Here is a 27,903-nt window from a genome sequence, read left to right on the forward strand (position 1 = left end):
TCTCATCAAATGCTTCTTCCTCCAGGAAGCCTCCTATGACCCTCCAAGATAAAAATGACCCCCTCAGCCTCCTAATCACACCCATGTGCCTTTCACCAGCATCTATCATTTTCCTTCTTTTGTGACTGTGGCTTTTTATCTTTCCATCTCCCTCAATGGCAGCAACTAGTCAAGCCCTCCATGAGTACTTTTAAACAGCTCATTCATTGGGAGGCAGTAAAGCATGATGATGAGAGAGCTTGAGCTCCAGGGTCAGATAGGATTGGGTTCATGTCCCAGCTCCACTACTTCCTGGCTCAACTTCTTCAAGCCTCAGATTTCTTATCTGAAAAATGGGAACTGAAAAATGTACCCACCCACAATCTACCCTATGTATATGTGTGTATGTGTATACATATCCATATATACATGTAAATATAATATATATTATATATATAATAGAAAAGCATATGTTCACCAAAAGACATGAACAGAATTTTTATATCAGGAATATGGATAAGGGTAGAAAACTGGAAACAACCCAAATGCCCCATCACGAGTATAACGAATAGGGACTTCCCTGGTGGCGCAGTGGTTAAGAATCCGCCTGCCAATGCAGGGGACGTGAGTTCGAGCCCTTGTCCAGGAAGATCCCACATGCTGTGGAGCAACTAAGCCCGTGAGCCACAACTACTGAGCCTGCGCTCTAGAGCCCGCAAGCCACAACTACTGAGCCCACGTGCCACAACTACTGAAGACCGCGCGCCTAGAGCCCGTGCTCCACAATGAGGGAAGCCACTGCAATGAGAAGCCCACGCACCGCAACGAAGAGTAGTCCCCGCTCGCCGCAACTAGAGAAAGCCCGCGCGCAGCAACGAAGACCCAACTCAGCCAAAAATAAAAAAATAAATAAAAAGTTTAAAAGTAGAAAATAGCTAATCTATGCTGTTAAAAGTCAGGTTTATGGTTACAGTTGGAGGATAGAACCTCGAAGGGGACAGGAGGGGCCTCTGGGGTGCTGATAATGTTCTGTTTCTTGAGCTTTGTGGTGGTTACATGAATATATTCACTGTACGAAAATTCACTGAGCTGTATGTTTATGATATGTGCTCTTTCCTGTTATGTCTTATATACTTCAATAGAAAGAGGGTGGATGTAAGGAGCACATCACAGTCCCTGACATATAGCAAGTGAGTAATAAATATAAGCTACCGCAAAGGAATGAATGAAAGAACCCATGCCTTGGCCCCAAGTGAAGCCATTAACAATCAGAACCATGGACAGGTCAGAATCTGCATTCAAGGATGGCTGGAGGAAAAGGAAGAGATCTCTGGTCTGATACAGGGGACTGGAGGCAGGAGAGAATCTAAGACATTTCCTCTGAGATTAGCAGTTCAGTTCCTTCTGAAGGGCACGCCTATCATGCAGAAAGGAGAATATTCCTAGGGGACCATGGGTATCCGTGTGTGTGTTCATGCAGAATTTCATTCCATTTTAAAAAGTCTGCAGCCCCTTGTTTTCCTAAGCCAGTGAATGCTGAAATCTCCCTAGAGAGGCCAATCCTGGATCCAGGACATCCCCATCTTGCTCAGGTTCTTGCAGGCTTTGCTCACAATCTTGGGCTTGTGTTTATCTAGTTAGTGGGGAGAGGGAAGGACTCCAGGCAGGGTAAAAATAACCTATGACGGAAGATTTCTCAGTCATACGCAGGCTCCAGGAAGGAAGGCATATTTTGTGTCAATTTAATGAGCTGCTTCATCTGGTAGTGATTTCCCTGTTGCTGGGAGCATCCACACAGAGGCTTCACAAAAACCTGCCGGGATACTGCAAGGAGGACTCCTACAACATGAAGAACTTACCCAGGTGAATGCTGAGGGCACGCCAAGACTAAAATTCTATTATTTAATTCAACACAAAATTTCCTTGAATGCATGAACTGCTTCTCTCTGCACTGCTCCTCTCACAAGTATGTTTCCTTTTCCCTAAGACTTAAAATATTTCATGCTCAGTAGGAAATTTGAAAAGCCAGGGGGAAATTATCTATACCATTGAATGCTACTCAGCAATAAAAAGGAGTGAATTACAGAGACACATACCAACTTCGATGGATCTCAAGGGCATTATGCTGAGTGGAAAAAGACAATTTCAAAAGGCCACCTACTGTAAGATTCCACTATGTAACATTCTCAAAATGACAAAATTATGGAGAACAGATTAGTGGTGGCAAAACTAATCCCATCACCATAACACCCCAGACTGCGAGCCACGTGGCACAGAGCAGTCCTCTTGGGTTCTCTTACCCTCCTGTTCTCCACCGAGGCACCCCTTCCTAATGAAGTCTCTTGCTTTGTCAGCACGTGTGTCTCCTCGGAAAATTCATTTCTGAGTGTTAGACAAGAGCCCACTCTCAGGCCCTGGAAGGGGTCCACCTTCCTGCAACGAAATGGCTTAATAATTCACAACACCGTCAGAATTTGATCAGCAGGAAGTGGATGGGAATGTGCTGGGCTTTGGAATCACATAGACCCATACCCATCTGAGTGTTCCAGTTCTTTTATATATTTATTTATTTATTTATTTTTGGCTGCATTGGGTCTTAGTTGCTGCGCGCGGGCTTTCTCTAGCTGTGGCAAGCGGGGGTGCTCTTTGTTGCGGTGTGTGGGCTTCTCATTGCGGTGGCTTCTCTTGTTGCGGAGCACAGGCTCTAGGCGCGCGGACTTCAGTAGTTGTGGCTCGGAGGGCTCTAGAGCGCAGGCTCAGTAGTTGTGGCTTGTGAGCTTAGTTGCTCTGCAGCATGTGGGATCTTCCCGGACCAGGGCTGGAACCCGTGTCCCCTGCATTAGCAGGCAGATTCTTAACCACTGCGCCACCAGGGAAGCCCAGTGTTGTAGTTCTTGAATGTCCACAAGTCGCTCCCGTTTTGGAGCCTCTTTAGAACTGAGATATTAATACTGCTGTACAGCACCGGGGTGAGGACTAAAGGAGAGCGTGTACGAAAAGTGCTACCACGACGCTCCACACACAGTAGGGGCTCCGCGGTCTACAGCACCGGACCTTCCCCCGCCAGGCGCGCAGTAGGCGCGAAAAGACCAATGGGCGGACAAGCCCGGGAACCACAGAAAGGCGCTGAACTTCTGTGCTCCAGCGGGTGGGGCGCGTGGGGCCCGGGGGCCGCCCCGGGTCTTGGCCTCGCGCGACCCCTGGACGCTGTCGCAGCACCGCGCACGCGCAGACCGCGGCCAGGCCTCGGAGCGTGCGCCCACCAGGTGACCCTGGAGCGCAGCTGCGCGTGCGCCAAGGGCCTGGCCGGAGCGCGGCTCTAACTGAGGCGCGGGTAAGCGGCCGGGCGAGTCGTCGAGTCAGCCAGCCAGGCTTCGTGAGAGGTCGGCGCCTGCCTTTTTCAGAGAGCAGTTATTAGTGGGTACCCCGGCCAAGGCCACTTTGATGAGGCACGAAGAACCCTTATGAGAAAGAGCCTGGCCGAGCCTGGGAGGTCCTCGGGTCTGAGGTAACGGTCGGCACCGGCCTGGTGCTCTGGTGGGGTTGGCGCCTTACTCTGAGGGAGATTTCAGACCCCAGCCCCACTCCACAGCCGCCCCCTGAGGCGGCCTTCGCAGCTCCGGGCCCTTTTGGAAGCCCAGTGCACACGACACCTGGGCTGTGCCCAGCGCAGGGCCTCGTGGTCGGGGCGGCAGGCCTGGCGCACAGGTCGCGGGCGGTGGAGGTGCGAGGGGGAGCCGGGCGGGCAGGGAGGGAAGCCGGGCGGGCGCCGCGAGCTGTGTCCGCATCCCCGTCCACGGGCGAGTGAGCAGCGCCGAGGCGAAGATCCCTGCCCGGGGGCTGTTCTTGCCGCCACACCACACCCAGCACGAATGCTGCCTCTGGCAGAGATCAGTCTTCTGAGGACCCCAGCTCCGCTCGCCGCACCCCTTTGAAAAAAGAAAAAAAAAAAACACCCACAAAAGTGATCGTTCTGTCCATAACCGTCCTCTAACCCAGGCTTAGCAGTTGCCCTGAAAACAAGTCTTCCATCGCAACCTGTCTTGTCACATCATGTCTTCATGATTTGAATGCGTTTCTGGCTTTCAGACGCCTGACTGCATCTGCGTCAGGGCCCTCAGATCTCTGTTCAGCTGCTCAGGTCCTTGAATGTTGGCATCTGGGAAAGGTATACTCGGCCGTACATCCTGGACTTTTCTGAACTTTAGTTCCTTCATCTGCAGGTAGTAAATCTACCACAATAGCCAGCAGTCTACCTAGACTCTCTCTTTGGATATCTCGTGGGCACCTTAGAATTGAGCATGTCCAAAAATGGACTCAACATCTTCCCCTCCAAAACTTACTTTCTAAGGCTCCTTTTTTGTGGAAGTGGCACTTTTACTTTTTCAATTTGTTCAAGCAACTCACCATTATCCTTATCTGTCCTTCTGCCTTACGCCATGAAGTCACCAAATCATGACTAGACATCTTCCAAACCAGTCCACTTCTCTTCATCTCCACTCATCACTATAGACCATGCTGTTATCAGCCTCTGCCTGGAACCACAGGAGTCTCCTGGCTGATCCTCTTCCATTTGTTCTGGTTCTGGGTTATTTCCCACATTACAGTCAGAGAGATTGTTTTGGTTTTTGTCTTGTTTGTTTGTTTAAACTCACAGACATGTGGTCATGTCATCTCTTTATTATGCAGTCCTGTTTCTCTTAGGACAGACTTCGCAGTCCATAACCTGGCCTATAAGGAAGGCCCTCATCCCTTCTCTTATCTGTATTGTCTCCCTGGATGATCTCATCCATTCCAATAACTTCAAATACTATCTAAACACTGATGACTCATTTGTATTTCTATCCTGATTTCCATTCCTTGCGTAGTAGGAGACCACCCCCTGGAAACATCCATTAGGGTGTCTAACAGGCCTCTCACACTTAACCAAAACAGAACAGAAAGAGAATGGCAAATCTTTTTCTCCAGAATCCTTCTCCATCTCAGTAAAGTGTGTGTACCATTACCTTCTAATAGCAGAGGCCAAAATCAAGAGCCATCCTTGATTCCCACATCTAGTCCATCAGTCTAAAATATACCCCAAATCTAACTAGTCACTAACTACTAAGACCTCAAAGTCCAAATCAGAAGCGTCTTTCTGCTGGACTACTACAAATCGTCCTAACTAGTCTCCCTGCTTCTACTCTTGTACTCTTTAACTACAGTTCATCTTCTTCTTGGCAGTCAGAGTGCTATTTCTAAAGCATAAATCAAATAATTTCACTTCACTTATAAAACCCTTAGCATAAAATCTGAACTCTTTACAATGACCTACAGGCCTTATATGATCTAGCTCCTGCCTATCTCTCAGACTTCATTTCTTTCTACTCTGTCTTCATTCTCTGTGATCCAGTCACACTGACCTTTCTGTCCATTAAACCGGGGGTCCCCAACCCCCAGGCCACGGACCGGTAGTGGTCTGTGGCCTGTTAGGAACCGGGCCGCACAGTAGGAGGTGAGCAGCAGGCCTGTGAGCGAAGCTTCTTCTGTATTTACAGCCGCTCCGGATCGCTCACGTTACTGCCTGAGCTCCGCCTCCTGTCAGCATTATGGTGAGTTATATAATTATTTCATTATATATTACAACGTAATAATAATAGAAATAAAGTGCACAATAGATTTAATGTGCTTGAATCACCCTGAAACCATTCTCCCCCACCCCCGTCCGTGGAAAAATTGTCTTCCACGAAACCGGCCCCTGGTGCCAAAAAGGTTTGAGACCGCTGCGTTAAACTACCATCATCACAGGACGTCTGTGCTTGCTGTTTTTTCCTGCTTGGAATGCTTTTCCCCTTGACTTTGTTGTTTCACTTTCCACTGAGGCCTTAATTCAGTTGTGATCTCTTCTGAAAGGCCTTCGCTGGCCACACTAGCTAAAGCAGCCTTCCAGTCACTCTCTACTACAAAACCCTGTTTTACTTTCTTCATAATACTTACAGTACTTCAAATTACATTTATTTATTTATATGTTTATTATTGCTCCCCAAGCCTCCTGAAATCTAAGCTCGTAAAGACAAGGAAACATGTCTTTCTTGTTACCCACTCTTCTCAGTACTCAGAACAATGCCTGATACGTAGTAGGCTCTCAAATGTGTGCTGACTCACTGCTTATCTTTGTAGTCTTAGTTCGTAGCACGGTCCTTGCGGACTGTGTTCTGAAGTACTGTACTTCTCTCTCTTGGGATTACCACACTCTCTTTCAACTGAGGACTCTTGTATCTGCTATTTCCTGTACCCACATCAGACCCCACACCCACTCTCCATGTGTGTCTCCCCAACTCATACTCATCCTTCAGATATGAGTCACTTACTTAGAGTTCCCTGACCTCCATTCTAAGTTAGGATTCTCTGTCATGTTCCTATATCATCCTATCCTTTGTTTTTTTTTTTTTTTTTTTTTTTTTTTTTTGCGGTACGTGGGCCTCTCACCGTTGTGGCCTCTCCCGTTGCGGAGCACAGGCTCCGGACGCGCAGGCTCGGTGGCCATGGCTCACGGGCCCAGCCGCTCTGCGGCATGTGGGATCTTCCCGGACCGGGGCAAGAACCCACGTCCCCTGTATCGGCAGGCGGATTCTCAACCACTGCGCCACCAGGGAAGCCCCATCCTATCCTTTTTTGTAGCAGTCATCACACTTAAAATTATTTGTAAGCTCTTTGTAGGCAGTGACCAAGTTCTTATTCTTCTGCACTTTATCTGCAGCACTTAAGTTTCTGGAACATAGGAGGCATGCAGATATTTGTGAACTGAATGAATGAATACTGAGTGAACATAAGATTGAGAGGATCAAATCAGGTAAAAATTAGGAGAGCAGTTAGCATGGAGTGTAAGTTAGCTGAATCTGCCCTGCCTACTTCAATAGATGTTTTTGAATCTTGTGAGATAGGGATAGGAAAGCACTGTATAAACTGAGAGTGCTTTTATAAATATAAGATTTTTTTTCATCAGATCCCTATGGTCTGATGGCCTTTCAAAGTACAAAGCTTTATGTTTCTTAACAATATGCCTGATTCTGTTACTTTAGAGCTATGCTTAGGTGGTAAAATGTAAAGAATTGAGGCTAATATTGAGTCTAGGCTAACTCATAAGGTAACTATGTTCTTGACACCCTTAATTCAGCCAGACCGTCTTGCTTTAGCAATATGTCTGAGTTTTAGTCTTGCCCTTGATGTGTGACCTTGGTCAAATTAGATGATATCCTCAAGTCACGTTTAATCTTTTTGTAAACCTAGTGAATACAATTCTTATCTCCCCAGTATCTCACCAGAGTTAGATTAAAGTCAGTAAAAGTGTTGCAGGTTTCCTGTGTGAAATTTGCTCTCTTTATATAAAAAGTAATATAGTTTTTTATTAACTCAATTTCTTCAGAATCTGCCATTGTTTCATGCCAAGAACAAAGCTATATTTTAGAAGCTTTCTTTTCATACTTTCCTATATCTGTCTTCTGTCACTAAGACTCTTGAGATATGTACATCAAGGACTCAGAGTTTATAGCTCAAAATTGTAAAAGATGTTCCTTTCTCTCTAGCTAAGGATATTCTCTCCATCATTTGCCCTTCTGAAACTACTGATCCTTTTTCATCATTTTTAATCTTCTTTCTTACATTTACTGCTTCAGGGCAATCACCCAGTGGTGTAACCAAAAAATAAAAAGTCCCTCATTGACTGCAATTTTACATCCAAATGCTTTTAGGGTTCCTGGGATTAGTAGGATTTTTAGAGTGCTGCAGTGAATTCAGTGTGATGTGAATGCTAATAGGTTGATCATCATGTAACAAGCCACAGCTAATGGGCAGGTGGTGAGATGAGATACCATTCTGTTGCTTTTCTAGAATAAGGAGTACAGTCCTGGACCTATTGACCAAAGATAGCTTTGCTATTAACTTTTAGGATGGTTAAAATGGAAGTGGAAGAGCCATTTAGGTGTAAAGAGTAACTTAAGAGGTTGACTTAATCTCCTTTCTGGCCTATTGAGTTGTTCACTAAGGCCTTTTGATTTCATTTCAGGGCATCTTCCTACCCCTCTGTTAGAAGATTTAGTTATTCCTCCCCTCCCAAACAAAACAAAATAAAATCTGACACAGTTCCAATTGCAAATATATTTCTGAATAAATACCAGTGGTGTTTTAAAGATTGTGTCCTACCAGAAAGAGTAGGTAGAAATCTAATGAGAAAGAGAATGATATCAATAAGCATGGGAGTATCTTGGGTAGTCTTAGATCAGCCTCTTCGTGTCCTGTATCTTAACACTTGGATTTGTTTTGCTTTTAAAAACGCTATTCTTGGGACTTCCCTGGTGGTGCAGTGGTTAAGAATCTGCCTGCCAATGCAGGGGATACGGGTTCGAGCCCTGGTCTGAGAAGATCCCACATGCTGTGGAACAACTAAGCCGGTGCGCCACAACTACCGAGCCTATGCTCTAGAGCCCGCGAGCCACAACAACTGAAACCACGCACCATAACTACTGAAGCCTGCACGCGTAGAGTCCGTGCTCTGCAACAAGAGAAGCCACTGCATGAGAAGCCCGCGCACTGCAACAAAGAGTAGCCCCTGCTTGACACAACTAAAGAAAGCCTGCGCGCAGCAATGAAGACGCAATGCAGCCAAAAATAAATTTTAAAAAAAAGTAATAGAAAATAGTAGCTGCTTATCAATGTGAGAAAATATTGACACATTAAAAAAAGTGCTATTCTTGTGGGATAAGGAGGGTGGGAGGGAGACGCAAGAGGGAGAGGATATGGGGATATACGTATGCATATAGCTGATTCACTTTGTTATACAGCAGAAGCTAACACAACACTGTAAAGCAGTTATACTCCAATAAAGATGTTTAAAAAAAGGCTATTTTTAAAAAATTTAATTTAATTTTTATTTATTTATTTTTGGTTGCATTGGGTCTTCGTTGCTGCGCGTGGGCTTTCTCTAGTTGTGGCGAGCGGGGGCTACTTTTTGTTGTGCGTGGGTTTCTCATTGCAGTGGCTTCTCTTGTTGCGGAGCCTGGGCTCTAGGCCCGCGGGCTTCAGTAGTCATGGCACATGGGCTCAGTAGTTGTGGCTTGCGGGCTCTAGAGCGCAGGCTCAGTAGTTGTGGTGCATGGGCTTAGTTGCTCCGCGGCATGTGGGATCTTCCAGGAGCAGGGCTTGAACCCGTGTCCCCTGCATTGGCAGGCGGATTCTTAACCACCGCGCCACCAGGGAAGTCTAAAAAGGCTATTCATTATTGAGTAACCTATGCATGGAGCACTACAATAAGCAATTATACATGCATTATTTCATTAATCATCCTAGTCACCCTGCAAGTGAGGAAACTGAGAGGAGTTCCTTTTGAAAATAGAGCTTGAAGACAAACATGTGACTGTAACCCCTGCACCCCAAGATATAACCCTAAGAAGCTTTAATCAGGAAATCTTCCATTTTGGTTTGATGGCTTTGTACCCAAATTGAGTTTGCCTTGAGTCATCCAGAGTTATGAGAGTGACCAGGGTTACAGTTTAATAAAATGACCAGTCGATGTGTTATAATGGAAAATGTATGGGCCAAAGGAGTCAACAATCTCAGGGGTGCTAATCCTGGTTCCATACTGAGTTATGTGACCTATAGGAGTCATTTCCTTCTTTGATGAATTCACTTCCTTTTCGTCCCCTCTAAAATGAAAGGCATTTCCAGCCATAGGCAAGCATGAATCTCATTAGGAATATAGATTTTCAGAGAGTCTGGATCTACTTCAGCAAAGGCAGACAGACCGACAGACCTCTGAAACTAGCCAGGGACTTTTGAAGGTAGAAGGAGGAGCTGAGCGTCTGTCCTCAAACTCAGTTCTAAAACTTGGGTGTTGGATTCATAGCATCAGTGGGATTTCCCTGTTTTTTTGCCCACGCTCATTAGTGGTCAGAGAGCCTGACATGTTAGATTTGCTCAGTAAATGTATTTTTATTAAATGCTTATGAAAGCTCTTTTATTCTTTAACACTGTGGAGGGTTTTCCCGTCAAATATCACCAGATATATTTAGTGACAGTACTTCTGCATGATCTTCTCCTTCAGCTTCAGTAGTCAATATCATTATCCTCGTATCACATTCAGCCTTGCTTCAGGTTCTGTGCATTGACCCAGATGTTTCTTTCCGTGAGACAAATTACTAAAACCTTGACAAATCTTTCCCTTTCTAACATCAGTGCCTATGTGTCATTTAAATCTATTACTGGGGATTTTCAAGGAAAGATTCTTAATTGAGACTTGTCAGATTTTGTACTGCTATTAAAGCTAATCAGTTTTCTTCTCTTGAATTTGCTTTTCTAGTAAAGCATTAAGAAACACTTCAAATCTATCAAAATGGCTAATGTTAATACAATAATCCAGAGTTTACGAAGTGCTTTTTACAGCTTTATCTCATTTAATCCTCACGACAATTCCAGGGGTAGGTGTAATCCCTATTTATAGTTGTAGAAACTGAGAAATGAAAAGGCTAAGTGACTTGATCAGGGTCTAATGACTGATAAGACACAGAGCTAAGACTCAAGCCTTGGTCCTCCAATTCCAAATCCTGTGTCTTTCCCACTATACCATATTGCCTATAACTTCTCTTCTTTTGTCTTAAAGGCATCATGTTTTATGATCACCTAAAATTGGTTGAGAGTCTAACCCTTCATCTGCAAGATCTCATCAACTTAATGATAGTCCCTGGGACAGTGTCACCATGACTGCAGTACTCGTGTTGGAAAATAACCTTGTGAAATCTTTGAACCACTACTACTATGTGGTTGTTTGGGATTGTGCTGTCTAATCTTTATTTTCAAATAGGGTAATTAGTGTGTAGTGTTTGTTTCTGAAGCAGGCAGCCAGCAATTAACAGGAACAGGCCCCAGCTAGAAGAGGGTTGTTTTTACTTCTTTCAGCCATCCAGCTGTGGCACAGCACATGAAGTTTCCTCTCTGGATTGTCATTTCCAGCAAATGTTCTTCATTTCCTTTGCTCTGATGCCCCTCAGTCTGTGGGGAAAGGTGACTGCATTTTTGAAGAACCCTCTGAATAATTAAGGGCTCAATTTTTGTGACAGCACCCTAAGTTTTACCAAATGGACTCCCCGCTTACTTAGTAAAGTCATCTAGGACCAAAAACACCATCAAATCTGGCGTAGGTTCCTGCCATGCCTAGGACATGGGGAATCTGCAAGTTTTTCTCAGGATATGAACGGTATTTCCTCTCTGGTAACTTTGCAGTTGGCACCAACTATTTCTTTTCACTTTTGACTGTAGTTCTAGTCTAAATAGTCTCGGGCTCTGGCTCCAGCCTCCTGTGATTCTAATCCCAAGCAGCCAAGATCAGACACTGGGATATCTCTTTACTGGCAGCCCCAGACTTAAGCTTTGGAAATTGTGGGAAATTTCATTCTTTGGGCACATAGGTCTTCTGATTCTACTATACTAGAGTTCTCCCTTCTGAGTAGACATGGAATCAAGGTAATATGAAGGAAAGAATAATGAAAATAGTCCTTTATGTGTGTATAATATTGTAGTACTTACAAAATGATTTTATATTCATTATCTCATTTTTTTCTTCCTAATAACCCCAGGAAAAGTGATTAAGACCATCGAGTCTGGATTTACACTGCCTCAGTTTGAATCCCAATTCCAACATTCATAGCCATGGGAAACTTGATCTCTCAGTGCCTTAATTTCCTAATCTATCAAATTTAGACTACTTATTTCATAGGCTTTTTGTGAGGATTAAGTGAGATATATTTATAAGGCACTTAGAATAGGGTATTACAAAAAGTTGTTGTTAGTTGTTGTATAAATAAGTTGTTATTATTGTATAAATATCAACAAGAAAACCAAGGCCCAGAGAAACTAGGTAGGGACAATGGAGCTGAAATTAAAACACAAATTATTCTTACTTTATGCCTGTTGTATCTACCCCATCTCAGCTGCCTCTAAAGTCAATACCTTGCATTGTATGTAGGTAGATTTGATCCTAGGAACTCTGGACATTTTACTCTCATTGTTTATTATTTAAACTTCCATATGAAGAGACAGAAAGTACAGGGTTTATTATCTATACAAATAAAAAGAGGCTTAGAAAAGTCCTAGTGACTTAGAAAATCACAGTGTGCTTGATTCTTACTTCTGAGTGCATATCAAATGCTCTCTTGGAGTAGAAGAGACATGCTGTACTTCTTTTTCCATTTCTTCCTCTCCTGAGTTTCCAGCAGAGAGGACCTTAAGTGAGCAGAGATTCTGGAATAGGAAAAGTAAAACTAGTAAGTGCTAGGAGAAGAGTGGGCACTCTTATGGCACAGGGCACTCTCATAAGTGGTGAGGAAGAAGAGTAGTCGAGAGGTAGGGAAGATAAGGCATTCCTTGGCAACACTGGAAAACATTAGTGTACATCCTTATTTACTGCATTGGCTGTAGCAGGGAGGTGTGCTAATTCCTAAACTTCATCTAAAATTAATAGCAGAGGTGTTCCCAATTGTGCCTCTTATTGGTGCATCCTGTTTCATTATTTGATTTGAGCCCTCTTCACCTTGACATAGTTTCCAGGGAAAGTGGGGGCAAGGGACAAGAACAGATTCAAGAGATATTTGGGAGGTAGATTTAATCCTAACAAAAACCTTGTTAGTCATCAGATGTTCGTATCATTAGTCTCACGGAAGAGAAGTAATTTGCACAAGGTCATAAGGTAAACAGCAAAACTTCAACTCAGGTCTTTTGACTTCAAGTATAGAGATTGTCCCAGAATATCATGTATCCTCCCCATGCAGGTGGGGAAATGGTCCAGGTAATTAATGTCAGAACTGAGCCTGGGACATAGGCAGTGTCACTGAGAATTGGACATTATACTGATGAAGAGATGCTACAGATTAGGCAGGCTCTCTTTCCTGTACATAAGGAACCATATTTAGCTTTTTAATAATTCTCTAATATTTCTATTTTCTATAGGTTATTGTTTGGAAGCAATGAGTTTAAAACCTTTCACCTACCCATTTCCGGAGACGAGGTTTCTTCATGCAGGATCCAATGTGTATAAATTCAAAATTAGATATGGCAACAACATCAGGTAATTTTAAAACCAGGAGGGTAGTCTTTGCAAACACAGGTTAGTACCTTCCCACAGGTCATTCCTTCTCTGCCTTCACCCAGTCCAGGAGACTGGCTGAAGCAGCACCTTGTCGGACTCTTTCCCAGGTATTTTGTGTTCTATATATTTATTATTCATATAAGTTTTTAAATTAGCAATGGCATACCTTTGGGGCGGTGGTTCTCAAATTTTTTTATCTCAGGACCCCTTTGCACTCTTAAAATTGAGGATCCCAAAGAGTTTTTGATTAAGAAGGTTATACCTGTCAATATTCATCATATAAAATTGAAACAGAAAAACTAAAATAATTACTTATTAATTTAAAAATAATATAACATTTTATTAAAATAACTATATTTTTGAAAAATTAATGAGAAGATTGACATTGTTTATATTCCCAGGACTTACCCTAGGAATGCAAGGATAGTTCAACATACAAAAATCAATCAACATAATACACCACATTATTAGAAAAAAAGAGAAAAAAAAACACATGATCATCTCAATTGACGCAGAAAAGGCATTTGACCAAATCCAGCACCCTTTCGTGATAAAAATACTCAAACTAGGAATAGAAGGGAACTTCCCCAACATAAAGGCCATATATGAAAAACCCACAGCTAACATCATGCTCAGTGGTGAAAAACTTAAACTTTTTCCTTAAGATCGGGAACAAGATAAGGGTGCTCACTTTCATCACTTCTACTCAACATAGTACTGGAGTTCTACCCAGAGCAATTAGTCAAGAAAAAGAAATAAAATGCATACAAATTGGAAAGGAAGAAGTGAAACTTCTCTGTTTGCAGATGACATGGTCTTTTTTTTTTCTTCTTTTTTGGCTGTGCTACGTGGCTTTGCGGGATCTTAGTTCCCTGACTAGAGATTGAACCCACGCCCTCAGCAGTGAAAGCACAGAGTCCTAACCACTGGACCGCCAGGGAATTCCCGACATGATCTTATATGTGGAAAAACCTAAAGAATCCACACAAACTAACAGAAAGTTGTTAGACCTTATCAATGAATTCAGCAAAGTTACAGGATACTAAATCAACATCAGCTGACTTATATACACTAGCAACGAACACTCTGCAAAGAAAATTACGAAAACAATTTTGTTTACAATAATATCAAAAAGAAAAAATACTTAGCAATAAATTTAACCGATGAGGTGCAAGACTTGCACACTGAAAACTACAAAAAAAATATATTTCTGAGTGAAATTAAAGGAGACCTAAATAGAAATGTATCTGTGGGAATTCCCTGAGTGGATAGGACTCAGCACTTTCCTGCCAGGGCCGGGTCTAATCCCTGGTCAGGGAACTAAGATCCCACAAGCTGCGCAGCGAGGCCACTTGATTTTGTAACCTGAAGTGTTTCGTTGGTCATTTGGAAAATATTGGTTCACTGGCTTATGCAGATTGTTCAAATGTCAACACATTTCATTATATAATATCAAAAAATCATATTTGCTAATATCACTACCAAACTTGTCAGAAAAATGTCTAAGTATTTGGAAGCTGTCAACCCCACAGTGGTGGATAGAAGTTTTCCAAAATTCAAAATTTTGCTTGAAATCCCAAAATTTATCCTTGACAACAAATACTGTCAGTTGTTTTCCTTAAATTGATAAGCTCACTGTTCATTTTTGAGAAAATGTCTGTCACATTCCCAAGTCTGAATAACAATCATAGTTTATCTGTCAGCTGATCACTCAAGTAAAATATGAAAAAGCAAGTGGTTCAGTTTGCAACTTAAACCGTTGTACAGGTGCTTTTTCTCAAGACAACCATCATCTTCTGGTATGCAGCAGAAATGCTTTATGCATGCTTCCTGTTTTATCACATAATATTAAAAAGACATGTATTCAAGGCTTGAGATTTATAAAATTATTAATTTTTCACTGCTTCCTCTAGGATATTAAATGAAACTGGATTTTTTTTTCCTGTGTGGTGGTAAAGATGACTACAACTGCTAATACAGTTTAGTGCAACTGGCTATATTGTGCCAAGGCACCAGCAGTTTTGCCCACCATTGATTGTACACTACAGATTATAAATGTTAACATAGTGAAAAAGGCAAATAACATCTTAATATTATTATGAAACTAGTTTTGCCCTTGGAGACTCCTTGAAAGGGTCTTGAGGACCCCTAGAGGTCCACAGACTGCACTTGTACAACGGGTCTAACAAATTATTAACTTTCACAGTGGAAATTTCAGGTCTTGGCGGGTTAATGGAGAAGATATTTTGGTACAGCCTTGTACCAATTCTCAGACCACACCACCTAGGTGATCACTTCTTCCCTTGAGCACTGGGTCAGCACACACAATTGTTATTTAGTTATGTTTCCTTAGCTCAATGGAAGTTTCATTTTTGCTCTACTAGAGTCTGTTGTCTCCAGAGCTTTCCTTCTTGGCTTACTTATCTCTTGTCTGTTTACCTTCTAGAGGGGAAGAGGTAGAAAACAAGGAAGCCATCGTCCAGGAGCTAGAGGTAGGGAAAGAAGCAGACAACGTCTGGGAATGTTATTCTTTGAACTGAGGATGAGTCCATATTCAGATTTTAGTTATTTCCTGCAAACTGAGTCACAACCTCCACTTGATTACTTGGCTTCTCCCTGCCACATTTCCTCTGCAAAGAAACTTTACTGTTTTTTCAGGGAAATTAAAGCCTATACTCTTTCTCAATTCTCCTAGTTGAAATGTCAGCACCTTTGAGGCTAAGAGTTATTTTGTTTCCACTAGAGTTCCCAGCCATGGGGAGCTCTCTTTTGTGGCAGCTGGCACAGAGAAAGCTTCCGGAGGACTGCAGCCTTCCAGGGCTCTGGGAAACCTCACCATCCCAACCACTGCCCGGTACTTGACGTTCAGGAAACTCAACTGTAAATACACAGACAAGGCTGCTGTGTCTTCATTTTAATTGGAAACATTTGCAATTGCCTTATTCCCACTTCATTTTCATTCCTTTGCTACCCAGCTCCTCTAGCTTTAGATTCTCCCACAAGAAGACAGAGAAGGTGGGCAAATTCGCAGATTGGTGAAAGCATTGGAAAAGAAATTAGAGTTCTGGGGGATGGCCCTGGATTCCAGTCCTGGCTGAACCACTAATTAGCTGTGTGAGCCTTGGCAAATCATTTATCTCTCTGGGTCTTAATCGCCTCATTCATAAAATGAGAGTTTTAAACTAGCGTATTCTCTTCTAACTTCACAACTGAGTGATCTATGACTGTTGTGATTTATGAAGACATATGTTGCCACATTTCAAGGAATTTGAATATGAAAACTCTGTGAAACCAAAGTCTTAAAGGTACCTGTGGCTCTTCAGCTGTGTGTTTTAAGATACATTAGGATCTTTGAGGACTTCAGAGGCATCAGTATAAATAACAATTATTTTAATATAGGACCATGACAGTTTTCTGCTTATTTTAATTATGAGTAGAGCAGAATTTACTTTATTTTGCTTCACTTAATATGGGCAGAGAAAAGCTCAAGGCAGCATAGTAGAGTGGAGAGAGCTTAGACTTCAGGGCCAGTGAAACCTGGATTTGAACTCTAGTTCTGCCTTCACAGTGTGACTCTGGGCAATCTGTCTGCCTTCTCTGAGTCTGTTTCCTTACCTGTCAGTGATATTGATAAATAATATCAGTTTTCAAGGTCGTGGTGAGGATTAGAAATAGATGTATGCAATGCCTGCCACACAGTAGCTCAACTAAGAGCAGCTAGAGAGCACTTATATCCACTTATAATCATATTTAAAGTTTTTGAAATGCTTTTTATATGTTCTTTTTCTTACTCTCATTAGTTCTGAGGCAGATGTTATCATCCTTTTTCACTCATTTTGAAAACATTTATTGACAGGCAGTTTAGTCTAATGATCAGGAGTGTAAGCTCTGGAGACCCACTGCCTGGATTCGTATCTTAACTCCATCATTACTACCTGTGTAGCCTTCCATGAGTCATTTTACCTCTTTGTCTTAGTTTCCTCATGGGTAAAATGGGGATAATAGAAGTGTTTATCTTATAGGGTTTTATGAGTGTTAAATTCATTAATGTGTATAAAAACAAAAATATTTGCCATAATGATTACTCAATAAATACTAGCTATTAAAATTATAAGCTAGATACTATGCTAATAGAGATCATACAAAGATGAACATGACACAGTTTCCGTTTTCTGTGAGCCCAAATATGAGGAAAATGAGGCTTAGAGAGATGAAATGACAAAACTGAGACTGAGGGCTTCCCTGGTGGCACAGTGGTTGAGAGTCCGCCTGCCAATGCAGGGGACACATGTTCGTGCCCTGGTCCGGGAGGATCCCACATGCCGCGGAGCAGCTGGGCCCATGAGCCGTGGCCGCTGAGCCTGCGCATCCAGAGGCTGTGCTCCGCAACGTGAGAGGCCACAACAGTGAGAGAGGCCCGCGTACCGCACAAAAAAAAAAAAACTGAGACTGAAATTCAGATTTTTTTTCCCATAGAGATTTAGTAGTCTTTTCATGATACCAATTGTTTTAACTAGTGTATACTAATAAGCATAGGTTAATTAGAGACTAATCAATTCAGATTTAAAGAGAGTAGAAGAAAAGATTTGATTTAAGCAAAAGCAAAATAAGTATATGTAAATAAATACCAGTATTATTCACTAATCCAGTATATGTTTGTTGAGGACCTGTTATGCTTCATCCACTAATGGTAGACACCATAGAAGGGATGCTAAGATAAATCAGGTGTATATTCTACTTCAAGAAGATTTCTCAGTAAGGAAAATAAAAATATGTACATGGAGGGAATTCCCTGGCAGTCCAGTGGCTAGGACTCAGCCCTTTCACTGCCGGGGCCAGGGTTCACTCCCTAATCAGGGAACTAAGGTCCTGCAAGCCATGGGGCATGACAGAAAAAAAAAAAAAAAAGTACATGGAATATAGTAAAAGCCCAAGGCTAACTACTGTGAAATTTGAGACTAATAGTTAATAAAACTCGGGAAATCAGGGAAAACTTTCTGGAGGAGGTGGCTTTTGAACTGTATCATAAAAGGATAGGTCGAATTTGGTCATATACTGATGGGTTGAAAGGGTATTTCAGGCAAGAGCATAGAAATAGAGAAGCAGAAGGCGTATTCAGGGAACAGCAAGTAGCTCAACTTTAAAAGCGTATAGAGTATGTGAAGAGCAGTGATAAGGATAAATTGATAGATTGGCTGAGATTAGATTAAAGTCATTTCAAATTTTTTTTTTCAGGATTCTATTCGTGTGGTCTTGGGAAACCTGGATAATCTGCAGCCGTTTGCTACAGAACACTTCATTGTATTTCCCTGTATCCTTTACTGGGTGGAAATGATCTACAATTCACACTGTATATTCAAATGGAAGCAACAAACCCATAGGCAGTTTGGAGGGTAGGTCAGGGAAACCAGAGGGAGTCTTTTCCCTAAAATAGTACTCAGGGATTCGTACTGGCTTCTTTCCTTACTCCTTAGCACATTTCCCAGATAAAAGCAAATGGGAGAGAGTGTCCCACCTGAAATTCAAACAAGGAGAGATTGTCTTGGTCCCTTATCCATTTGTTTTCACTCTGTACGTGGAGATGAAATGGCTTCATGAAAACCTGTCAACTGGTAAGTAGAATGATAGAAATGTAGGTGGTGGAGAAGAAAAAAGGGAAGGTTGAACATCCATGGGTTAGCAGTGCAAGCTGAATATGGTGGAACAGTCAGCCAGATTGGGCGCCAGCACTGACAGTGCAGACGTCAGGAGCATGTGTCCCAACTAGACTGCCTGCTTCAAATCTTGGTGGCTTTGCCACTTAACAGCTCTGTGACCTTAAATAAATTACTCATTCTATGCCACCTTTGTGAAATGGTGAAAAATAATAATAGTACCTATCTCACTGAGTTGTTAAAAAGATTAAATGTATAAATACTGGAAGATGGAAAGTACAGTGTGACTTAGAATAATCACTCAATGAAAGATACTTATTATATAAATAATTCCTCCATTTTAGAGTATTTAATGACTTTCACCTTAGTAGTATCTTAAAGATATCTCCCAATTTTTAATCTCTGGGGGCCACCGCTATTTTTACAAATAGAGGGATAAGGAGACACCTGCCACTTTGATTTGAAAAAAGGTACAAAGGCCTTACCTCAAAAGATCTCCTCAATTCATTTGTCACTGCTGCTGAAAGTTCCACTTTTTTTCTTTCATAATAGGGATCATCCCCTTTTAAGTGACATATAGTTAGAATATAGTACGAATCAAACTATTTTTAGCTTGTAGATGGCAGTAGTTCTAAAATAAGGGAGGAAAAAGTTTGAGGACACAGTATTTGTAGGAAAAGTGGTACCGGGCGGTAGGGAAAAGGGTACGCACCAAAGTTTTGTCTAGGACCAGTTCTAAAATGTCAATGATAGTCAGAAAGTCTTGATCCGTTATGACATTCAAATTTTCTGTTGCAGGAAAACCAATAAACAGCAGTCCTCCTGGGTTGGTAAGTTTGCCTTTTCTGTAAGAAATGAAAATGGCCTTATTGCCTTCTGTTGTCCCAAAAGTCCTGTTCTTGTCTCGTCTTTTATGCCCCTTGGTCGTTGCCCAAGTCCAATCAGAATTGTATACGTGAGACATTCTTTTTCCCCTTGGCTAGATTTTTGAGACTATGTCTATCCTTACTTGCAAAACTGGTACTAAAAGTTGCCTTTGGCAATTTAAAGATGGGGAGTTCTCTTCACTGTGCCCTCATGTGAGCAACTCTGGAAAAGGAAGAGTCACAGGAAATGTGGTTCCTCTCTATAGGTCCCGGCAGAGAGGAAAGCAGCAGGAGCCATGATGAGGAAACGAAAACACGCAGAAGTGCCCAGCTCCCCAGCCAGGCCAGGGCTGGACAGGTCAGTGGTTTTGAGAGAGGGGCTAAATCCTGTATCCTAGTTAGGCTTTGCCAGCTGTTGCTGCTGGTTGATCTTGTCCTTGGGCGTGTCACTCTCTGTCTCAGGGCTTCATTCATACCTGCCTATTCTAGTGGGTGGACTAAGAGAAGGAAGCAAGTTGATGTTTGCAGTGTAATTAGAACACGGTCCCTTCCTCAGCAAAGTAGAATTCTTTTGTTCATCAAGATGAAGACTGAGGGAATTTCCTAGCAGTCCAGTGATTAAGACTGCACTTCCACTGCAGGGGGCACGGGTTCGATCCCTGGTTGGGGAACTAAGATCCCACAAGCCGCATGGCACGGCCAGAAAAAAAAGATGAAGACTGAGAGGAAATGTAAACATATCTGTACAATTGAATCCAACAAATATTCAGTGAGTACTTACTATGGTCGTACTATAGGAAAACACAGAAGGCACAAGATATGAAGTCCCAAAATATTATCCAAGAACATAGAGAAACCCTCTTTAGAGGGTTTCTCAAAAGAGTGAGAGTGAATAAAATATAATCTTATTTTACCCAGTTAGCAGTAAGCTTTTGGAGCTCTACCTTAAGAGGTAGTACAGGCGGCAACATAAATGTCTGCAACAGGATATGCATCAATTACTGGGTGAGGTGCTGCGAATTAGGGGGGGTGTTGAGCACAACCCTTAACATGTTGAAGTTGCTGTTGTAGAGGCTTATTTTCTTCTTTTGATTCTCTGTCAGGGACAGAATGAGTCAGTAAGACAATTCAGTTGTTCATGTTAGCACCCAGAGAGAGATGCTGGAATAATCCAAGGTGTGGTTTGCTCCCAGCCCAAAGTGCTTTCAGCCCAGGTTCACAGAAAGCAGCTGTTCTTTTCCTGGTACTGTGTGGGCCCCAAGACTTACAGGAGCAGTGAGGGTAGACCATGAAGGAGCTGACCCCTACACCCTCCAAATGCACACATCGGTGAAGAGTTAGGAAATTCCTTTCCCAGCCAGGTGGGATGTGAGGGTACTTGGAGGTATGAAGCTTTGGTCAGTTCCATTTGACTGAATTATCCATGGAGATGAGGCCTCACATCTTCCCTTTCTCTGTGTTTTGATGCACAACCAAGTATTTCAAAATCTGATACCTGCTGTCAATCACATTTTCCCTTTCTCAACCCCTAGATCCCAAAATGTCTCAAATTGTGATTCTACTGTGAATTAAAGCAGCACCCAAAGAGAGTTTGGCCACACGATTTATTCTGCAGGCCAGGAGTGGCATAAAAATAGCCAACCTGCTGAAATATTCATTTGGGCCACATTTGCTTGAATGTGGTGATGTTGCTGCTGCCAGTAACACTTCCTGGGCTTTTTTCTCCCACCTCAGGCCCAAGAAGGGGACTTCCAGCCAAGGGCTCAGCAAAAAGAAGGCCCCTATGGAAACCAGGAGGGTAAGCACCAAAATGGAGACTTCGAGACTCGTAGCTATTTCTGCTCAATTACAAGTCAGGATTCCTGTTACCAGCACATCTTGATCCTTAGTACAGGCTGAATTCACTGGACTCATTCTCACCTTTCACCATCTGCAGAACAACTTTCAACCATTCCACCCTCACCACAACCTGTCCTAAATGTAGCTGCATAATACATACAGTGATAAATCCTTTTGTTAAAAGGTCTTCTCTTAGCTTAAAAAGCTGCTTTCTTATACTCTGCAGTTGAAAAAGAAAATAGATCTGTTGAATTGAGGTAGGATCCAGTTTAGAATTTTTTTTAGAAAACTTTTTGCTCTCATCTGCACTAGACTCTGAGTCTGGGTACATCTAGTTTTTTTATTTTGCTTTTTTTTTTGAAATTTTGAATTTTATTTTATTTATTTTTTATACAGCAGATTCTTATTAGTTATCTATTTTATACATATTAGTGTATATATGCCAATCCCAATCTCCCAGTTCATCCCACCAACCCCCCACCACCACTTTCCCCCCTTGGTGTCCATACATTTGTTCTCTACATTTGTGTCTCTATTTCTGCCCAGCAAACCAGTTCATCTGTATGGGAACATCTAGTTTTTACAGATAAAATAGGTATATATCAGCACAGGATACTGGTAAGAGAAAACTTCATTTAGAGCAGTGATGGTCCGGCCCTAATAATATTTCATTTCAGTTTGTGAGGTCTGCTCTCCATTTAGATATTCATACATCTGCTACTCCTCCATTTCAGGACTCCTTTTCCATAGTAGTCTCTAAAATAGTGCCCTTTTTCTTGAAATAGCTGTTATTTGTGACTTTTCTTACTTCTCTGCCGTCGCTCCAAAGCAGCTCTGACCTTAGGTATCCAAACATTCCCTCCCTCACCTTCCCAGGATCTATAACATGATCAGTTATCGAACAAACGTTTACATATGCATTCATTCCACAAACATTTATTGAGTGACTCCTATGTGCCAAGTACTAAAGCTATCACACACACTCTTCCCGAAAAATACCAAAAGTGTAAAGCTGGGTAGACATTACTGATAAATGTGCTACGTACAGGAATAAAGGAAGCACAGGGTACAAAGGGACCACAAAGGAGAACCTCATTCAGACCAAGTGGTGTGAAAGAGAGTTCCCAGAGTAGCTCAGAGTAGCTCAGAGAACTAAGGCTAAGAGGAAAGAGTACAGTGCTTTTGGTGACTGGAAGCCAGTGTACCCGGCGCTTAGAGTACAGTGCTGAGAACTGTCACTGGAGAGGTCAGCATGGGGTGGATCCTAAAAGGCTTTAAAGCCACCTTCAAGATCACAGGAATTCCCTAAAACATTTTAAAGTAGAAAAGTGAAGTGATTTTCATTTCTAAACAATTCTGTCTCCTGTTAGCAAGGCATTGTGTTAGGTGCTGGGATGCACCCAAACATATAAAACCTAGTTTTTTTCCAGGAGCTTAGCATTTAGTTGGAGTAGAGTGAACCCTTAAAGATGAAGACCTCTGCCTCTGTGGCGGGGGCAGGGTACAGAGCCCTGTTGTGCCCATGGCCAGCTGGCCCATGGAGTGATTTAAAGCAGATGGTTTCCCTCTTCTATACCCTCATCCTTTAGAGAGGGAAGAAGAAGAAATTAGAAAGTACAAGAAGAGTACACGAAGCTCTGGAGAACAAAGACACTTTATACAACCAAGATAATTACTATTAAAGGAACATTTCCCTCACTCTCTACCCTTTGTACCGTCCTATTCTTAGTTTGACGCATCATCTCCCTTAAGAACCCACAGTTTCTTACTCAACATAATTACCTTTTCAACCTGATACTGGGTTTAGAAAAAACTCTGAGAAAAAAAAAAAAGGAGCATGTTTATTGATTTTGACTCACAGCCCAAGCAGTCTCCATTGTAGACCCTGTTCCCAGAGAGCAGACTTCTCCTAAATTAAAGTGATCACAGGGACTCTTAGTGTAAGTCACTTGAGCTGGAAGAATTGAATTTACTCCTATGGTCCAATGCCTGATATCTTCTCTTCCCTTTGGGGGAAGTTAAGGTGTAGAAACGCAGTCAGTGTGGATGGTGCACATCTGTACACATAGGGAGCCTGTGCAGGGAAAGCATAGAAGAACACAACATATACCTGAATAAGGTCTCTGTTTCATAAGAGGTGTTTTGAGGAGAATGGGATGGAAGGACAGACTCATTCCCTTTGTTACTTTAGCTCCCAGATGTAGAGATCCAGACTCTAAAAAGATAAAAAAATGGGAGAGAGCAGATGAATGGACCAGAAGTGAAACAGACTGCCGTGCACGTAGCTTTTTTTTCAAGCCTCTGCTTGAACTGCACTTCTAAGCAGATCTGACCCTGAACATACAGCGGACACCCTTGCATCAGGTTTTCAGGGTATTATGTGTTGTTGGATGTCCTAGATGTTACCCTCAGTCTTAATTCAGGCTATAATGGTTTTCCTCTCTTAACAACATTTGCCTGAGGAAACCTCTGTCAAGATTTCAGGAGAGCACAAAGGCTGCCTTATGAGGGAAACTTCCCCTGGTTCAGAGGTAGAGGCTATACCTCTGCCCAGGGCCTTCGCCCTTCTGGTCCCCACTACCAACCTTAGTAGATGATGCTTCCATTAGGGCCAATGCAGCGGTATTTAAACCCCAAACCATAGTTTCCATACCTCACCATAGTAAGTTTGTGAGAATCATTCCCTCAAGCTAGAAATCAGACCTGGGCCCTCTAAATTTCATCTCCGCCCTGTCTGGAAGAGATAAGAGATAGTCTCCTTCCTCCCGAGAGTTACCTTTCACTTTTATAGGAGGTATGATTTAGGTGGCTGCCTATGTGGTCTGGGATTTGAGGGGTTTGTGGAATAGCTTAACAGAAATTTCAGCTTATGCTTAGGATGGGGGATCTGTCCTAACTTTCCTGGGATTGCTGTGCCTCTGCCTCCTAGATACACCCTTGCTATAGAATTCTTCACCAGCAGGACTTCCCTGGCCGTCTAGTGGTTGAGAACCTGTGCTTCCACTTCAGCGGGCATGGGTTCAATCCCTTGTTGGGGAACTAAGATCCCGCATGCCGCGTGGCGTGGCAAAAGCAAAAAGAGAGAGAGAGAATTCTTCACCAGCAAAATGGCTCAAGGAACTCCCCAGCACTGCTGGGCAGTCAAGCCCTCAGATTGTGCCTGGGTGAGGGAAGTGGCCAGCTGGCAGAGATTCTCAAAGGAAATATATCAACCATGTTTCTGGCTACCAGGGTGTCTCCTAGAATATTATAGGCTTGGAACCAGGTTGTAGGATGTCCCCTTCAAAGTACAAAGGAAGGTCTATAGAGCAGTAGACAGAAATAATAAGATTGCTTACGCCATAGTCACGTTTCTGCTGCCCTGGCTCTAGCCACGTTGATCATATTTACATGTTAATGGCAATGTGCCCTTGTACATCATGTCCCTTTCTGGAATGCCCTGCTCTCTCTGACCCCTTGATGCCATCCACCAAGGCCCATTTAAATAACACTTTCCCTGTGAATTCTTCCTTGACTAACCACTACCCACTCTATTCATGTCCTCCTCAGTAACCACGGCACTCTATATAGACTGATGGAGTAGTCTTATCACACTGACTTATAATGTTTAGTTTATACGTCAGTTTTACCACATAGATTATACTTTTCTCCAAGGTAAAGTAAAGGTCCTCCTGATTTCTGAAACCTCAGTATTCTGTCCTTGGCAATAGTTGGCACTCAGGAACATGGAATGATAAGGTATACCCAGCTTGGCTTGTTCTTGGCTCTTAAATACTATGATTTTAGAGAGACAGTGTTTGGGAAGCTGATATGAGAAAAGGACAGTCCTATAGAAGGAAAAACAGAACCTGCCTGGGCAGTCAGAAGGCAGGCCCCAGCACTGATGTGATATCACCTTACCAGCAAATAGCATTCAGACCACCAAGCTGTAAAGGAGTAACGTTTAAGACTTTTCTTGGTCTTTTTATCAGAACAGAGAAAGAAAAACCCAGCAGGAATGGCAGGAGACCCCAGCACTTGATATCACTGATGTTCAGGACCAGGGTAGGTTCTGGGAAATTCATATGTATTCTCCTCTAATAATCATTCTGTCCTCTTTAGTCGTCTGATGAGCAGAGCAGCACAGAGCTCTGAGTCTGGACACGCTCAGTGGGTGATGTACCTCACTCCCGTGGAGGTGCTTGTTGGCTATCCTCCAGTCTGGGGGCAGGCTCTTGAGTCATAAAAGCCCCCGCAGTTCCCAGAAGGAGTGAAGGAGGCAACGTATGTCCTTCTTGTGCTTCTGATAGCGAAACTGATGCTCCCAGTTTCAGAACATTTCCATATTGTGTGATAAGTTTTACAGAAATGTTGGGAGGGATGTGTTTCACGTTTCTATCCTGGAGAACAATCTCTGGGAAGCTGTCTCTCCTCCTCTTCCCTTTGGGGCACTAGTGTTAATATTGAAGGTGCAGGTGGATGCTTGGCAAGGGCTGGGAATGCATGTTGAGGTATCGCCCTTTCAACTTGCTGATCTTTCACTCAGCGTGAGGATTCGATGTGGATACAGTTATCACAGATGCAGTCCTGTGAGCAAGTGAGTTCTTCAGTAAGTTGTCATTCCATGTGCAGACACACCAGCCATGGTAGGTGTCTAGGATTTGAGCAGTGTAAAAATCTCAGGGGCAGGGCTTCCCTGGTGGCGCAGTGGTTAAGAATCCGCCTGCCAATGCAGGGGACACGGGTTCAAGCCCTGGTCCAGGAAGATCCCACATGCCACGGAGCACGTAAGCCCGTGCGCCACAACTACTAAGCCTGTGCTCTAGGGCCTGCGAGCCACAACTACTAAAGCCCACGCACCTAGAGCCCGTGCTCCGCAACAAGAGAAGCCTGCACACCGCAACTGGAGAAAAGCCCACGCAGCAACGAAGACCCAACGCAGCCAAAAATAAATTAAATAAATAAATTTATTTTTTAAAAAAATCTCAGGGTCCTGACTTTGAAAATACTCCAAGGTCAGAATAGCACCTTACTGAGCTCAAATGAAATTGGGAAGGTCAGAACAAGCAATTCACCTGGCTTTGAATAATCCTGGTTTGAGGCTGCCCTGAGCTCAGGCTCTGTGTCCTGCCTTCTGCTCACATAAAAGTAGCCTGAGGACTGACACCTTTTCCCTGCCTGAGTGTTTTCCTTGCAGATTCTAAGTGGGGAGACAGCCGAGCAGGGAAGATTATCCCATCATTGCAGCAAAACGATCCACCTCCTCCTGAAGGACGCACGGAGCTGGGAACCAGTGGCTTCTTTGGGTTTCTAAGGTAGGACAGACCTCTCCTGCCATCGAACTGAGACCCAGGGCAGTCTAGCTCCAGAGCCTGCCCCACTGAGTCTCTCAGGGAAATTAGAATACAAAAGAAAGATTACCTGCATAATCTCTATTTTGTACGGGATAAATGATGGAAATGAAGTGAGCATTAGGGCCCTAACTGAATTTAACAGAGACTGTGTCTTGTTCATTTGTACACAATCTACCCCACCCCGATGTGCCCAGCATTGGACCTGATTCCACAAATGCTGCTTGGACAGAAACTATTCTGATCGTGCTTGGGTTATTCAGATGATTTCATTACCAAAATTTTTCCATTCTCCCCTCTGAATCTAGGCTGTCTTCAGAGTCCTTTTTGCAGAGTACAGTTAGCAAATCGCTTTCTCTATCTAGAGCTCAGCCATACCATTGCAATTGTTCTTCTTTATTTCCACCTCCCGAGTATACTCTAACTTGGGTACCTTTTCAAATGCTGTTTCAGACTTGAATTTCCATTCAGTGGTCTCAGAGCAAAAATGCCCTAGCTAATAATGGAGCCCTAGTGGGACCTGGGAGAAGGGAAGTGGACCTCTAGAGTCTCACCCTGCTCTGCTCTTCTTCCTGCAGCTCTCTCTTCCCGTTTCGGTATTTCTTCAGGAGGAGCAGCCAGTGCGCCTCCTAAATGCAGCGGTGGGAAGAGCGTTTCTCTTGCAGCGACTCTTCCCGCTCCACTCCCTGCTTGTGACGTTCCAGTCTTGGGGAATGAGAGCCCCAAACTCCCTGAGTCCTCTTGTGGGTTTGTCCTTTACAATGGATTGTCCCTCCCCAATTTAAAACACTAAGAATGTAACTTTCTAAAATGCTCTAGTCTGAGAATTTTACTGCCCTATGAGCCAGTTAGGTCTTCCATCTGCAGCACTTAGATTTCTAATGAAAATAAATTATTTATGAAGAGTTATTGACTGAATTTTAGTGGAGTAGAGAGAGAGAGCACGAGAGAGCAAACTCTTTCCTCAAGATACAGGGAAACAATGCCTGAAACCTCCCCTGGGTCTCCCTGGTTGTTGTTGACAGAACAGTTTGGGTAGGTGGGGTCTGTACCTGACTTCGAACCTTAAACTCCCCTGGCCAGGTTAGAGAATGGGGTTTTGCAAGACTCAATGTCCTGAG

At 43.0% G+C, this 27,903-nt stretch overlaps 1 protein-coding gene across 2 annotated transcripts; it reads left to right on the forward strand.

The window, feature by feature from the left end:
* Positions 1 to 1,738: 1,738 nt before the first annotated feature.
* On the forward strand, positions 1,739 to 27,667 carry MAJIN (membrane anchored junction protein). 2 transcript variants are annotated; one of them, XM_060304386.1, is made up of 11 exons: positions 1,739 to 1,842; positions 12,955 to 13,072; positions 15,540 to 15,585; positions 18,329 to 18,404; positions 18,568 to 18,705; positions 19,546 to 19,577; positions 19,880 to 19,971; positions 21,348 to 21,411; positions 25,424 to 25,496; positions 26,629 to 26,746; positions 27,361 to 27,667. In XM_060304386.1, the coding sequence occupies exons 2-11, from the start codon at positions 12,972 to 12,974 to the stop codon at positions 27,413 to 27,415; spliced, it is 795 nt and encodes a 264-aa protein (XP_060160369.1). In that variant the 5' UTR covers positions 1,739 to 1,842; positions 12,955 to 12,971; the 3' UTR covers positions 27,416 to 27,667. The 2 variants fall into 2 exon arrangements, with proteins under 2 accessions (XP_060160369.1, XP_060160370.1); XM_060304387.1 differs by having other exon boundaries at positions 18,580 to 18,705.
* Positions 27,668 to 27,903: the final 236 nt, after the last annotated feature.

Source organism: Globicephala melas, chromosome 8 (genome assembly GCF_963455315.2).
Source record: "Globicephala melas chromosome 8, mGloMel1.2, whole genome shotgun sequence".
NCBI classification, from domain to species: Eukaryota; Metazoa; Chordata; class Mammalia; order Artiodactyla; family Delphinidae; genus Globicephala; species Globicephala melas.